A 16,834-nucleotide genomic window follows, 5' to 3' on the forward strand; every position below is an offset into this window, starting at 1 on the left:
GTCGACCTCCCCACCCCAGTAGTGTTTCAGCCTCTGCCCATTAACTTTGAACTCCCTCCCGGATTGATCTTCTCGAACTAAAACAGCTCCGAAAGGGTAGACTTCAGCCTCTGTAAAGGGACCAGACCAGCGAGACTTGAGCTTCCCAGGGAACAGCTTCAACCTTGAGTTAAACAGCAGTACTTTCTGGCCTTTCTCAAACACCCGCTCTTGAATATTCTGATCATGCCACCGCTTAGTCTTTTCCTTGTACAGCTTGGCATTTTCATAGGCAAATAGCCGCATCTCGTCCAGTTCATTCAGCTGCAGTTTTCTTGCTTCTCCAGCAACTACAAGATCCAAATTTAACTTCTTCAATGCCCAAAATGCCTTATGTTCTAACTCCACCGGAAGATGACACGCCTTCCCGAAGACTAAGCGATAAGGTGACATGCCTAGAGGAGTCTTAAAAGCTGTCCTGTACGCCCAAAGCGCATCATCTAGCCGCTGTGACCAGTCCTTGTGGCTTGGGTTCACCACCTTTTCTAGAATCCCTTTTATCTCTCTATTCGAAATTTCTGCCTGCCCGTTAGTCTGGGGGTGATAGGCTGTGGCTATCTTGTGTTTGACGCTGTACTTGGATAGCAAGGCAGCCAATATTTTGTTTACAAAGTGGGTTCCCTCATCACTGATCAAAGCCCTCGGAGTCCCAAACCTTGTAAACACATGCTTATGCAAAAACTTCATCACTACCTTAGCATCATTTGTGGGGCTAGCCACTGCCTCTACCCATTTTGACACGTAGTCAACAGCCACCAGAATGTATAAGTTCCCAAAGGACTGTGGGAATGGCCCCATGAAATCGATTCCCCAGACGTCAAATAGCTCAACCTCCAAAATACAGTTCAACGGCATCTCATTCCTTGCTGAAATGTTGCCTACACGCTGGCAGCGGTCACACTTCTTAGCGAACTCATGAGCGTCTTTAAAAATGGAAGGCCAATAATATCCGGATTGGAACACTTTAGCAGCTGTCCGCTGTCCCCCAAAATGGCCACCATATGGGGCTGAATGGCAGTGCTCTAAGATGCTGGACACTTCATTTTCAGGCACACAACACCTCATTATCTGGTCAGGGCACTGCTTGTAAAGGTACTGTTCATCCCAGTAATAAAATCTGATGTCGTGGAAGAACTTTTTGAGTTGCTGTTTGCTGAAGTCAGGTGGCTGTACTCCACTTACTAAATAGTTCACAACATCGGCGTACCATGGGACACTTTCCTGGTATAAAACCAACAGCTGCTCATCTGGAAAAGAATCGTGAATCTGGGGTGTTACCTCACTAGTAGCGCTGCTATTAATGCTGGTTTCCAGCCGTGACAAGTGATCCGCCACTTGGTTTTCAGTACCCTTCCTGTCGCGTATTTCAAGATCAAATTCTTGCAGCAATAAGACCCAACGAATGAGCCTTGGTTTGGACTCCCTCTTGGCTATTAAATATTTTATTGCTGAATGGTCGGTGTAGACTATAACCTTTGTGCCCACTAAGTAGGATCTGAATTTCTTAAAGGTGAATACCACAGCCAGCAGCTCCTTTTCAGTGGTGGAGTAGTTTATTTGAGCATCAATCATTGTCTTGCTCGCATAATAAATTGAATGGAAAATCTTTCCTCTTCGCTGCCCAAGGACTGCTCCAATAGCAAAATCGCTGGCGTCGCACATGAGTTCAAATGGTAAAGACCAATCAGGAGCTATAATCACTGGAGCCGTTATTAATGCCTTTTTCAACTTCAAAAATGCTTCCTGACACTCAGCAGTGAAATCAAAGGGGCGGTTCTGTTCCAGCAACGTACACAAAGGCTTAGACACCTTGGAGAAGTCCTTGATAAAACGCCTATAGAAACCAGCGTGCCCCAGAAAACTCCTTATCCCTTTTACTGTAGTTGGGGCTGGTAACTTCTCAATCACTTCCAGCTTTGCCTTATCGACTTCAATCCCGTTTTTAGACACTTTGTGACCCAACACGATACCTTCCTGCACCATAAAATGGCACTTTTCCCAATTTAGGACTAAATGGGTTTCTTCACACCTTGCCAAAACCTTCTCCAAATTAGTTAAACAGCTCGCAAAAGAATCACCATAGACTGAAAAATCGTCCATAAAAATCTCCAAAATATTCTCTGCCATATCCGAAAAGATTGCCATCATGCACCTTTGAAAGGTGGCTGGTGCGTTACATAAACCAAATGGCATACGTCTAAAGGCGAATGTCCCGTAGGGGCATGTGAATGTGGTTTTCTCCTGGTCTTCCGGGGCTATGGAAATCTGGTTATAACCTGAATAACCATCGAGAAAACAGAAAAATTCTTTCCCAGCCAAGCGATCTAACATTTGATCAATAAACGGCAGCGGAAAATGATCCTTCCGTGTGGCTTTGTTAAGTTTCCTGTAATCCATACACACTCTCCAACCGGTCACTGTTCGAGTAGGAATCAACTCGTTGTTATCATTTGTCACCACTGTAACCCCTCCTTTTTTAGGCACGCACTGCACTGGGCTTACCCATGAGCTGTCTGAAATAGGGTAGATAATACCATAGTCTAGCCACTTGATCACTTCTTTTCGAACTACATCTTTCATCACTGGATTTAACCTCCTTTGCTGCTCCACAGAGTTGCTACAGCCAGATTCCAGCAAGATTTTATGCATGCACAAAGCTGGGCTAATTCCTTGTATATCGGCCATAGTCCAGCCGATAGCCTTCTTATGTCTTCTTAATAACTCCAGCAAAGACCCCTCAGCATCAGCCTCTAAACAGGAAGAGATAATTACTGGAAGTGTGTCATTGTCCCCCAAATAAGCATATTTTAAGTGGCTGGGTAGCGGCTTTAATTCTAATTGAGGTGGATCTTGAATGGACGGTTTTGGCGGCTTAAAATGTCCTTCAGGCAGATTTAATGCTTCAAAATATTTATTGAATTTTCTGGCTGGTTTACATGAGTCTACCCAAGTAACTTGAGGTTCTTCTTCGCTGCTAGAATCTTCAGAATCTTCAAAAATTTGAACTCCCAACTCAGCCATATCAACCTTCGTATTAAACTTCTCAGCCACAAGCGTCTCAATCACATCCACACTTGAACATTCTTCGATCTCATCAGGAAATTTCATAGCCTTGAATACACTGAATGTAACTTACTGATCATTGACTCTCATAGTGAGTTCCCCCTTCTGTACATCAATTAATGTTCGCCCCGTAGCAAGGAACGGCCGCCCCAATATAATTGGCACTTCTCTGTCAGCTTCATAATCCAAGATAATAAAGTCGGCTGGGAAAATAAATTTGTCAACCTGCACTAAAACATCCTCAATTTTCCCTTCAGGATGGGCCATAGATCTATCCGCCAGCTGCAATGTAACAGTTGTAGGCTTTGCTTCACCAATACCAAGCTTCTTAAAAATCGACATCGGCATAAGATTAATGCTAGCGCCTAAATCACACAATGCCCTTCCAACATCTCGTCCCCCAATAGAACAAGGGATCGTAAAACTGCCAGGGTCCTTCAATTTTGGAGGGATTTTACTCTTCAACATAGCGCTGCAACCCTCTGTAAGAGCAACAGTTTCAAACTCCCCCAGCCTTCTCTTTTTCGTCAAAATGTCTTTTAAAAATTTGACGTAGTTTGGCATTTGTTCCAAGGCTTCCACCAAGGGAATGTTAATATGGAGTTGTTTTAACACATCCAGAAACTTCCTGAACTGCCCATCTTGCTGCTGTTTGCGAAATCGCTGAGGAAATGGTAGGGGCGGCTTTGGTATAGACTTTACTGGAACAGATTGCTGACCCGATGCTGTATCAACTGGGCCAGTTTCAGTAACTTCTTTTGCTGGTTTTTTACTAGATTCTCCTTCAGTTTGGATTGAAGTGGGCTCCCCACTGCCCTTTATTTTCTCCTCAGAATTTTCCAGAATTTTTCCACTCCTTAGGTTGATAGCCTTGCAATGTTCCTTCCCATCCCTCCTTGGATTCTCCGTGTCACTAGGCAAAGAACCTTGAGGCCTATTTTTCAGATCATTGGCTAATTGTCCCAGCTGCATTTCAAGATTACGTAGGGATGCTGCCTGACTTTGTATCACTGCATCATTTTTTGCCATATAGTCCCTCATTAGACTCTCCAAAGAGTTGGATTGAGAGCCTTGAGGGTGTTGCGGTTGTGGAGCCCTTGGCTGCTGAGAAAAACCTGGTGGATAAGCTTGCTTCCCTTGTGCTGGTACACTGCTGGAACTTGCTCCTTGACCCCCCCAAGATAGATTCGGATGTTGCCTCCAAGCTGGGTTGTACGAATTTGAGTATGGGCCACTGTTTCGGTTAAAATTCTGGTTTCCCACATAACAAACTGCTGCTGGGTTGGAAGGGCAATTTTCAAACATGTGCCCATCTCCACAATATACACAGGAATTATCTCCACTTTGAATAGCAGCAGCTGGCTGAATGTTGCTCCCCAAACTCATGTTTTTCAGAATATTAGTCATGGAAGCCATTTGGGCTGTCAAAGCAGTCAATGCATCTACTTCCAGCACCCCCGCCACTTTTCTGCTTGTTGGAGCTCTTGTGTTGGACCATTGATAATTATTACTGGCTATCCTTTCCAGAATTTCGAAAGCTTCATTATAAGACTTGGACAAGATAGCACCATTGGCCGAGGCATCTAACACCATTCTAGAAGCTGCATTGAGGCCATTATAGAAGGTCTCCATCTGTATACAGTGCGGGATGCCGTGGTGTGGACACTTCCGCAAAAGCTCCTTAAATCTCTCCCATGCATCACTGGTTGATTCATCTTCAAGCTGCTGGAATGACATGATTTCGCTCCGAAATTTTGCATTTCTGGTGGGAGGGAAATATTTGCGCAGAAACTTTTCAGCAAGATCATTCCAATTTGTGACAGAATCAGGAGGCAAAGTGTTGAGCCATGATCTAGCTCGGTCTCTTAATGAGAATGGAAATAGCTTCAGCCTTAATGCTTCTTCACTCACTCCTTGAAGCTTAAAGGAATCGCTCACCTCCAAGAATGAACGAAGGTGAAGATGAGGATCCTCCGTTGGCATCCCGCTGAACTGCCCCACGGTTTGGAGCATTTGAAACATCACTGGCTTGAGCTCGAATTGAGCTGCTTGTATTTCTGGCCTCACAATGCCTGGATTTAGCTCATTAAACATGGGGGCAGCGTATTCCCGTATTGCTCTGGCTCTGTCATCCGCCAAAACAATGGGATTAGTGACTTGCTGGCCATCCCCCTCATCATCAACACGTTCAACCATAGTGCCTCGGCTTTTAGCCTTTTGATCCTTTCTCCTTTTTCTGAAAGTTCGTTCGATCTCGGGGTCAATAGGAGCAAGTTCACTGTCCTCTTGCTGGTTCATACACTGTAGGTACCTGAGATTGCACAACCCGAACCAACAAGGTTAAAAACAATGAAAATAAATTGTCAAATAGTTGATAAAACAGAATTTAATTTTAAAATCCCCGGCAACGGCGCCAAAAACTTGTTGTAAAAAATTATAGCAATTAAAATACGCAAGTATACGTAGCCGCACAAGTAATATAATGGTAAATGAGTATCGTCTCCACAGGGATTTTAAACTAAATAAATGTAAAATCAACTAAAAACAATTCAAGAAGACAATAACCAATTCAAAGGAATAATGGGTAAATGAATCTGAAATGAAAAGTATATATGCAGAATTAATTAAACTAAAATAATGGAACCCAGAGAAATCAAGTCTGTGAGAAATTTATATGTGAACAAGTGATCTGGGTGGTTAATCCCCCTAAAATTTCTTTCCAGTTGTTATAGCATAAGTTCAGCAATGGCTCAGCAATTATATCAGAGTTAACCGATTTCCAAAAAACACCCAGTTAAGTATTTTCCAAAACCCACTATATATTGTCTACAACCCCCTCAACACATTCCTGCATTAAACCAGATTGCAAACAGTCTATTAAGCATCAAATCTTGTGTTATACAAGGCAGCAAAACATCCCTATTTCACCACTAAAATTTACCTACAAATAGGCAAGTTTCTTGCATCAATTAAATGGGTTCAGCTAGCTTAAGTTTTTCCAAACTTAGATCTAGCTCAGTAATTGTTAATTATGGCCAGTAAATAACAATCAATAGCATTAATCACATTTAATTGAACAAAGATACAATTACTTCAACCATGCATCAAAAGATTCATTCATAATATAGGGTTCATAACCACCAAAATCCTTAGAGTATTAGTTCATGTCTGAAATGAAAAGTACAAAACCAGTAGCAAATATAGTATCCATAGAGTTGTTCACAGTTGAAATGGAGAGAAAAATTAATACAAAATTAAAAGGAAGAAGGAAAGAGTAGAATGAATTGATGAGCTCAAGTCCTCCTAAGTGTCTGCCGTGGTCCTCTTCCCTTTTTGGTATTTTCTCTCTGTTTTTTCTTCAGCTCCTCCTGTACTATTTTTCTCTCTTCCAAAATGGTGAATATCCTCTTCTCAGAATAATCTCCCCTCTCTTATGTTGCGGCTGCCTCTTTTTAGGGTACTTTGCCTTACCCTAATAGGAAAGTCAATTCCCACCTTGTCCCCCAAAGTGCCACATCACCCAGCTGACTTAAGTTATTACAATTCTAGCCACATGGACGCTGATTTCACTCATTAAGCCCAGCTGTCTTCTAGTCACGTCACCTGCCTGATTCCTTGAATTGCTGTGGTGATGCTACAGCATTGAAGCAGCAACACGCCCCTTTCAGAATTCGTTTTTCTCCTTGCTTCCAGCAGTTCCCTTTCACATATTTTGTGAGCTTCCTTTCCTGATTAACACAACACAGGAATTTACATAAAAAACACTGAAAAATATTACAATACAAACCTAACTCTTACCCAGACTCACTATCTAGAATAACACACTAAAACTGACAAAATTACATGAAATAAGGACTCATTACTCTTTTTAGTTTTGAAAAGCAAGTTCAAAGATTATAAAATAACTCTAAATCCTAGAGTTATCAGGACTCATATGTGGTGGATAACGCTGCCGGACCTCATGGATCTACGCTGATTTCGGATGTCATGTCCCGGATCGGCCAGAGCTACGGCAGCTTCGAGGCTCCTCAGTGGCAGTGCCTAACTGGCACCCGAGACCGCACTGTCCTGTACGAGAAGAGTATCGAGCACACTGCCGCGGTAAGTATCCTTCTATATTCCTTTTGCTTACATTCATACTGTCTCGAGGCTAATGGTGGTTTCTTCCTTTTTTCAGGCTGTTGCTTTCACTGCCCAGCTCAATTACGAGCTGAACAACGAGATCCATTCGAGCAGGACTCTCGCCCAAGAGGAGAGGGACCTCCACCTTAGAGCGAATGATGATCTGAAGGCGGCGAATACTAAGCTCGAGGCAGTGGTTAAGGAGCGCGAGGAAATGGCCAAGGAGCTCGGAAAGCTGAAAATTGAACTCGAGGAGCAAAAGAAAGATAACATCCAGCTTCAAGAGACCAATAAGAAGTTCGAGGAAGACAAGACCGCCACCTTCGACCTTATAGAGGATGTCAAAGCTCGCCTTACTGCCGAGTACAAAGAAAAGAAGGAAACGGCGGTCGACTCAGCCATGTACCGGATGTGGGCTTATAACGAAGAGCTGGACACCAGCTTTTTGGGTCCCCACGAGGCGCCGTTCCTTGAACGATGGAATGCTCGGCTCGAGAAGGAAGAGGCTGAACGGCTTGAGAAAGAGAAGGCTGAGCAGCTCGAGAAGGAAAAGGCTGCTCCGGGTACCGTTTCGGAGGAAGCTCAGGAGGATAGTCATGCTATTCGTCCTGAGGGGTCCGGTTCCACTGATGCTGAGAAGGCCAAGGAGACTCCTCTTCACTGAATCTGACCTCGGGGAGATCAGTTTTCGGGGCTGCGTCCCATTATTTCTGTAATTATTTTAATTTATGCCCACGGGGCTGATACAATTCCCTTTACTATTCTTTTATATGCTTACATTTCTTGGCTCGAAATATTTTGCACATTTTTATAATTGATGGACCGGTTATGTTTATTTATGCATACAAACATAGTTTGGATTTAGGCTCGAAATTCGATGCATTCATGCATAGTTTATTCGAATTATCCGCTTCCGACCTCGTTACTTATCAAGGTCGGATATTACTTTAACCATGAACTCGAAAGTACTTATATGGTATGTAATATGAATGATTTGGTTATCTTTTTAGTCACTTTTCCTCATCCTTAGTATCTTAGCTCCGAGGTTATGAGTTCGAAACTATTTTTCTTTAAGATGTTCCAGCCTCGATCTCGACATATTTCGTGATGGGTTTAGGCTCCCATTTATCATCGATCGATAATTTGGCTGGTTTGTTCCAAACCTGTTAAGCTTGCACATCTGGTTAACTCCAAACGTTTTTGGTTTTTGGTAGTTCGGTAATGTCCGAACTATCTAAGCTCGCTCGGTTAAGTCCGAACTATCTAAGCTCGCGTATTTGGTTATATCCAAATACTTTTTTTTATATATATATATTTTTATTTTTTAAGCTGGTGGTATGTATACCAATGATGCCCCCTTAATATCCTATGAGTGTGACCATAGGTTATTAAATTAAGCGAGATTGCAAAAATAAAAATAAATTACATGTGAAACAAAGTAGACATTTTATTTGATGAAATTCAAAAACAAACTAACGTGGATAGAAATTCATGGTTACAGGCAACACTTTTCCTATTATTGATAATAAGGTCTAAGGTGTTCGCCATTCCATGCTCGTGGTATGAGGCTCCCATCTAATCTCGCAAGTTTGTATACGCCAGGGCGGATGACTGATTCTATATGGTATGGTCCTTCCCAGTTTGGCCCGAGTACTCCTGCTGTTGGATCTCGGGTTGTTAAGAATACGCGTCTCAATACCAGATCTCCTACTCCGAACTTTCGACTTCGAACCCTTTTATTGAAATATCTTGTGGTTCGTTGCTGGTAAGCAGCATTTCTCAGCTGAGCCTCCTCCCTTTTTTCTTCGATCAAGTCTAGGGTTTCTTCGAGCTGAATATGATTGGAACTTTGGTCGTAAATCTGAGTTCGAATCGTTGGAATTTCGACCTCAATGGGAAACATTGCCTCGCAGCCGTATGCTAGAGAAAATGGGGTATGTCCAGTTGATGTCCGAGCTGTAGTTCTATATCCCCAAAGGACTTGAGGTAATTCCTCAAGCCATCGTCCCTTTGCCTCTTCCAACTTTTTCTTCAAAGAACTTTTGAGAGTTTTATTAACGGCTTCGACCTGACCATTCGCCTGAGGGTGAGCCACTGACGAAAAGCTCTTTATTATACCGTTCTTGTTACAAAAGTTGGTAAATAAGTCGCAATCAAACTGGTTTCTGTTGTCAGACACAATCTTTCTTGGCACTCCATATCGGCATACGATGTTCTTTACCACAAAATCTAGGATCTTCTTCGAAGTTATGGTCGCCAATGGTTCAGCCTCCGTCCATTTTGTGAAGTAATCAACCGCGACCACAGCATACTTTACTCCTCCTTTGCCAGTTGGGAGCAAGCCTATGAGGTCGATGCCCCATACCGCAAAAGGCCATGGGGATGTCAACATGGTCAGTTCGGAAGGTGGAGCTCGGGGTATCGTGGCGAATCTCTGGCATTTGTCGCACTTTTTCATGTACTCGAAAGAGTCCGTTTTAACTGTTGGCCAGAAATATCCTTGGCGTATAATCTTCTTGGATAGGCTATGCCCCCCGGTATGGTCTCCGCAGAACCCTTCATGAATTTCGTCAATAATCTTCTTTGCCTCGGGAGGAGTTACACATCTGAGCAATGGCATGGAATACCCTCTTCTGTATAGCCTCCCGTCCAGGATGGTGTAACGAGGAAGTTGATACATTAGTTTCCGAGCCTGATTTCGATCTTTTGGAAGAATTCCATTTTCGAGATACTCAACTATCGGGCTCATCCAGGTTGGCTCTGTCTCGATCATACACACATCTTCCTCGTCAGGCTCAGTAATGCTGGGTGCTGACAGGTGTTCTACTGGTACAACATTCAGCTCCTCATTTTCGGCAGAGGTGGCGAGCCGAGCTAAGGCATCTGCATTTGAGTTTTGTTCTCGGGGAACCTGTTCGATTGCATAAAACTCAAAAAACTCTAATGCGGACTTTGCCTTCTCCAGATAAGCTGCCATTTTTGTGCCACGAGCCTGGTATTCTCCCAAGATTTGATTAACCACGAGCTGGGAGTCGTTGTAGCAATGTATAGCTTTGGCCTTGAGCTCTTTTGCTATTCGTAGTCCCGCAAGTAAAGCCTCGTACTCAGCTTCATTATTAGATGCTTTAAAGCCGAACCTTAACGCAGAGTGAAATTTGCTCCCTGCAGGAGTGATCAGAATAATTCCTGCCCCCGCTCCATTTTCATTTGACGACCCGTCGACGTAAAGTTTCCACAGCTCGTGGGCCGTGGTTGTTACCTCGTCGTCGGCTATACCGGTGCACTCCACTATGAAATCCGCCAACGCTTGTGCCTTAATGGTCGTTCTCGGATGGTAGGTGATCTCGAACTGTCCGAGCTCAACAGCCCACTTTAGGAGTCGACCAGACGCCTCTGATTTAGACAAGACTTGCCTTAATGGTTGATCTGTTAGTACATGGATAGGATGTGCCTGAAAGTAAGGGCGGAGCTTGCGAGATGAGTGGATCAGACTGAGGGCGAGCTTCTCCATCAGTGGATATCTTGACTTTGCCCCCAGTAATCTTTTACTGATATAGTAGACGGGTTTCTGTATTTTCTCTTCTTCTCGAACGAGCATCGCGCTTATCGCGTGTTCGGTAGTTGAGAGGTATAGGAACAATACTTCTCCCGTCTCAGGCTTCGATAGGATGGGCAGTTCGGCTAAGTGCTTTTTGAGCTCCTGAAAGGCTAGCTCGCACTCATCTGTCCATTCGAACTTCTTACTTCCTTTTAATAAGTTGAAGAATGGGAGACCGCGGTCCGTTGACTTCGAGATGAACCTGCTCAGAGCTGCCATCCTGCCAGTCAAGCTTTGAACATCTTTATGCTTCCGAGGTGAAGGCATATCGATCAGGGCCTTTATTTTGTCGGGATTAGCCTCGATCCCACGAGAATTGACAATGAAACCCAGAAATTTTCCTGAAGACACCCCAAAAGTGCACTTCTGAGGATTCAACTTCATGTTGTACTTTCTGAGCACGCCAAAGCACTCTTCGAGGTCATCAACATGGTTCTTGTTAAGTTGAGACTTTACAAGCATGTCATCAACATAAACTTCCATGTTGTTCCCTATTTTCTCTGAGAACATCATGTTTACGAGCCGCTGGTACGTGGCTCCGGCATTCTTGAGTCCGAATGGCATGACATTGTAGCAGTAGAGCCCTTTATCTGTGATGAAGCTCGTATGCTCTTGGTCGGGGGCGTGCATGGGAATCTGGTTATATCCAGAATAGGCATCCATGAACGACATCAGACCATGTCCCGCCGTGGCGTCTACGAGCTGGTCAATTCTCGGCAGGGGAAAACAGTCTTTTGGGCAGGCCTTGTTGAGGTCCGAGTAGTCAATGCACGTTCTCCACGTCCCATTGGGCTTCGGGACCAACACTGGATTGGCCACCCAGTCAGGGTAAAAAGCGTCCCTTATGAAATTATTTGCTTTCAGCCTGTCCACTTCCTCCTTTAGTGCTTTCTTTCTGTCTTCATCCAGCTGCCTTCGCTTTTGCTGCTTCGGGGGAAAGCTTTTGTCTATATTCAATGCGTGGCTCGCTACATTAGGGCTTATTCCCACCATGTCAGAGTGTGACCACGCGAAGACATCCTGGTTTTTCTTCAGAAAGCAAAATTAATTGCTATTTTGATTCGTCTTGGAGGTGTTTCCTGACCTTCACCTTCTTTGAGGGATCATCTTCCTCGAGCTGAACTTCTTCGAGCTCTTCCAAAGGTTGGAGGTCAACCTTTTCCTCAATCCTCGGATCGATCTCCTCATCAATTTCTAAAACTGTCCCATCTTTATTGTGTATGACAACGAGTGCTTGAGCGCTCGTTTGTTTCTTTCCCCTCAAGGAAATGCTGTAGCACTCCCTTCCTGCCAATTGATCTCCTTTCAATGTTCCGACCCCGCTCGGAGTTGGAAACTTGAGGGCAGATGAAACTGCCCCCAGCCTGACCAGGGCGGGTCTCCCGAGCAATACATTGTAGGCAGATGGTAACTCTACTACCACGAACTCCATCATCTTGGTCACCAAGACTGGATAGTCTCCCAAGGTCACAGGGAGTTCGATGGACCCCATACAGGCGGTTCCTTCTCCAGAAAAGCCGTACAAAGTGGTTGCACAAGCCTTCAGATCGCGAAGGGAGAGTCCCATTTTCTCTAGTGTTGCTTTATAAAGAATGTTAACTGAGCTCCCATTGTCTATGAGAACTCGGCGCACTCTTTTGTTGGCAAGCTGCAGGGTGATGACAAGTGGATCATGATGAGGGAACTGGACATGGGAGGCATCCTCCTCGGTGAAAGTTATAGGCTGAGTTTCAACCCTTTGGCTTTTTGGTGCCCTTGGTTCGGGTTCATAAGGAGACCCGTCCCCTGTCTTCAGCTCATTCACATATCGCTTTTGAGCATTTCTACCCCCTCCTGCGAGATGAGGACCTCCCGAGATGGTTATTACGTCCTCTCCATCTATCGGCGGAGGCCTGTCTTCTTCCCGAGATCGGGAGTTATTATTCTATGCTGCTGGAAGCGCGGCTACTCTCTGGCTGGCAGTAGTCTGTCCAGTATTCTAGTTTTTGACATACTGCCGGAAATATCCTCTCGAGATCAACCCTTCGATCTCGTCCTTCAGCTGTCGGCATTCATCAGTTGTGTGTCCGGTGTCCCTATGAAACCGGCAATACTTGCTGGAATCCCTCTTGGACTTTTGATTCCTCATAGGGTCCGGACGCCTGAAGGGGACCTGGTTTTCATTAGCCAGGTAGATATTTTCCCGAGACTCGTTGAGCTCGGTGTGTACTTTATATACGGAGTAATACCTTTCTCCTTTCTTTTTCTTTCCCCCTTCAGCCTCGGGGTTATTTCCCTCGCTCTTTTTCCTCTTAGAGGGATTCTCTGAGGTAGGCTGTGAAGTTACTGGATCAGCCGAGGTTGAGGCGGAGTTAATGTTTATCGTTGTAGTTTCGGTTTGCGAGGTTGCTTTTAGCGTTGACCTCGCCTCCTCTACATTGACAAATCTCTGCGCCCGCTTGTTAAACTCGGTTATCGACCTCACCGGTTTCCCTTGCATGTCATCCCAAAGGGCACTTCCAGGCAACACACCAGCTCGGATAGCCATCAAGTGTCCACTGTCGTCCACATCTCGTGCCCGGGCGACCTCTAGATTAAATCTTGTCAGGTAGCTTTTCAGTGTTTCACCCGGCTGTTGTCGGACGTTAGTCAAAGTGGACGCCTCTGGTCTGACTCCCATCATAGCCCGGAACTGCTTCTTGAAGTCTCTAGACAATTGATCCCACGAAGTTATTGAGTGTCTCTTGTACTTCTCGAACCAACTCTTGGCAGGTCCGGCCAATGATGTCGGAAACAACATGCACCTGAGCTCGTAACCTACGTTACTGGCTCTCATAATAGTGTTGAATGTACTTAGGTGGCTACATGGGTCGGTTTTTCCTTCAAACGCTGGGACGTGAGGAATCCGGAACCCTTGAGGAAACTGAGTGTTAGAAATATTGGGAGCAAACGGCTCGAGCTCCTCATCAGAGTCCTCGTACCGACCACTCCCTCGTTCATTCTTCAAAAGCCTAAAGGCTTTTTCGAGCTGATCAATCCTTTCTTGGACTGGGTCCTTAGGTGGTGCCTGGAATTGATAGTCATTAATCGCGATCCCAGGCTCGCGTCTCCGTGAGGGATCTCTACGCCCATTCAGATGATTCCTTAGATCCGGATTTGTCTGATCTCCTTTCCCCCTGCTCTGATTCAGATGATTTCGCAGGTCAGGACGACTCTTGTGATTTCCAGTATTTTTACGACCCCGGTCGTGTTTACTGACGGACCTAGTTTCTCCGGACTCATCACTGGTGAAACTCATTGATCGGTCATTTCGTGGTGGATCCTTTCTACGTCGCCTTGTCTCCGCAGTGCGAGATCGGGACGTCTGACTTCTCTCAGAATGGCGCGCCTCTCCGTTCCTGGAACGTCTCCCTGTTTCCTTGTCTTTCCCCTGTACGCCCTTGATCCTGATCTCGACCAGGTTGAGCGTTTCTGTGGGGAGGTGAAGGATATCTTATGGGAGACGGCGGGAACAGTATAGGTGACGGTGGTTGTCGTCCTTGCCTCGGCCTAGAGGGTCCAGAATTTGCCCGAGATGGGCCAGTTGCGTTCGGTGCACTACCAGGAACCTGAGTCCGAGGCTCGGCAGGAGCTCGGTTGTTCTCAGTTCCTGCAGGCACTTCCACAGGTGGATTAGGCGGGACCCGAGCTCGGGTACTCCTCTGAGTCCTAGAAGGAGCAGATGGCTCTGCTGGTGCTGGAGGTTGTGCCGGCCTCCTTGTGGCAGCATTTTTTCGTGGACGTCCACGGGGCCTCCGGGGAGGAACGTGCACGTCTCTTGGAGGAGGGACTTGGTCTTCGCGCGGAGGCGGGGGCTGAGCCACCTGCGCCTCTACGGCTATCCTAGTCAACTCCTCGTTACGTTTGTTGGCTTCTGCCAACAACTGTTTCAGCTGCCGATTCTCCAATTCTACAATAGGGACATAACGTTCAAGGTTATAGTACATGTCCTCATCCCTTGGTTGTGGAGGTGGTCCCCGGGAATCAGAGGACCCACTCCTTTCATCAGCGTCCGGGTTCTCCATTGGCTGTTTTCCAGGACGCCTTGGGTAATTTTCTTCAGGAGTGTTCTGATTGTTTGCAGCCATGAATCTCTCAGGGATGGATGCTTGAGGCTCTCAATGAAAGCACCAAACTGTTGACGCCGTTTTTCGTCAACAGATAAAAGACAAGAGCACATAAACAATTAAAGACAATGGCCAAAAGAAACAAACGAATCAAACACACGGTTTTTTACGTGGTTCAGCAGTTAAATCTGCCTAGTCCACGAGTCTCTGTTATTAATCTCATGATTATCTCTGAACAATTCTTTAGCATGAATTCTCCAGAGTTTTCTCTCAAAGATCAGAATTTCGGTCCTTTACAATGGTGCATGGCTTCTCTATTTATAGAGAAGGATGCAGAATACTATCCCACATATTTTGGGTAGTTACTCTTTTGTGAATAAAAATAAATGGCTTTAAATGCCTTTAATCAGATAAAAAAGGAAACGTCCCTGAAGACCAGGGAACACATAACTGACTAAATAATATCCCACGATTCTTGGGGATTTACATCAATAAATGAGGATTACATCTCATGCTTACAATACTTGTATATATTCAAGGTGGTTATAGCGTATCTCCAAGGCTTTAGCATCTCAGGTTTCATGTCATTGTGCGAGCCACTGACATCTCCCGAGCTAACATTGCTCTCGAGATAGTACATCGAGCTCAAGACCCATGCTCCGAAGTTCCTGAAGATGAGGATGTTCTCGGAGCTACCTTTCGAGATCGAGATCATTTCGAGGTCACCACATTCGAGATCATATATCATAATTTGCAGGCTCAATTTACCATCCTAGAGCATACCCTAACCCTCACGAGACCATTTAATGCGAACTCAGCTTTCGAGGTCATATTTACTATGGCTCGAAACCTGGGTATAACAAAAATCAACAAAACCCAACTCTCAAATCATACAAAATCCAATTCAAGCTTAAAAACTTTAAAATCTTAAAACTTGGATTACCTTCGATTAAGTCGTTTCCCAAATAAATCCTCTGTCTAATAAGCTTCCAATCTTCCCTAGGATCGCTATGCCTCGATCCTCACTTGAATCCGAGTCCTAGAACTCACGTTTCCTTCGAAAATGCGATCGGGAGACAAAAATGGAACTTAGAGGGAGAGAGAACTTACAAAATGTTCTTTTTATTTCTTAACAGGTTGCTTCAAGCTTAAGTAGCCTAAAACAAATCCTAACGCTTGGGGTCCCGAAAACGTCCCCAATGGAAAAATAGTCAAAACTGCCATAATTTCCCCCTGATCTTACTAACTCCCAATTTATCATCAAATACTTATTCCCATTACCCAATAACCTGGTAATGTGCTAAATACCTGTGAGTTAAGAATAAATCCCGTTGTGGCTTTCCCACTAGCTTACCTCCTAGGATCGTCTCGTGCTGGGTAACCCTAGTATAACCAAATAATAATAGACAACGCACACATATCACATAAATGCCAAATATGCCTGAAATGACCAAAATATGAAAATCACCCAATTAATCAGAAATGGGTTCACATGCATATTTAATACACCTAAACATACATATTATCATTTAATAACATAATAAATCAATTATGGCCCTCTCGGCCTCCTAATCAAGATCCTAAATCTTATTAGGAAATTTTGGGCATTACAACATCTAACTGTCCAACAATGGGTGCTTTTACATCATGATGACCTAGACCTATAGGCAGATCTTTATTGATCTAGACCCACTTGAGAGAGACCCTAAATAATAAGCTTTTGTCATAGAGTATCTTCACTTAACACTGAGAAGGGCTTTACATTAGTCTCAAAGATGAGTTGGGGACCTTGAAGTTTTGAGTTCAAGAGCATTAAACATGACGAAGGCCCTGAGAGGTGGTCCAAGATGCAAAAGACAAGGCTTTCAGCTCCCTTACAATATGTTTGGTAAGAGGGATTTTTGGAGGGATGGTGATGCAGAGGATT

General features: G+C 44.6%; 1 protein-coding gene across 1 annotated transcript; it reads right to left on the bottom strand.

The window, feature by feature from the left end:
- Nucleotides 1-3,171: 3,171 nt before the first annotated feature.
- Nucleotides 3,172-5,400, bottom strand: LOC133795533 (uncharacterized). The gene is made up of 2 exons (XM_062232982.1): nt 5,041-5,400; nt 3,172-4,893 (listed from the first exon to the last, which is right to left on the bottom strand). Exons 1-2 carry the CDS (start codon nt 5,398-5,400, stop codon nt 3,172-3,174), a joined length of 2,082 nt encoding a protein of 693 aa, XP_062088966.1.
- Nucleotides 5,401-16,834: the final 11,434 nt, after the last annotated feature.

The sequence above is a fragment of the Humulus lupulus genome, chromosome 8 (genome assembly GCF_963169125.1).
Source record: "Humulus lupulus chromosome 8, drHumLupu1.1, whole genome shotgun sequence".
NCBI lineage: Eukaryota > Viridiplantae > Streptophyta > Magnoliopsida > Rosales > Cannabaceae > Humulus > Humulus lupulus.

What these genes read in the sequence shown, in the direction of transcription:
- LOC133795533 (XM_062232982.1), bottom strand. Translation starts at nt 5,400, where the DNA reads ATGAACCAGCAAGAGGACAGTGAACTTGCTCCTATTGACCCCGAGATC. An exon ending in ACCTTCGTTCATTCTTGGAG is followed by an intron (nt 4,894 to 5,040) that starts GTGAGCGATTCC and finishes CTTGCTGAAAAG; the next exon opens with TTTCTGCGCAAATATTTCCC.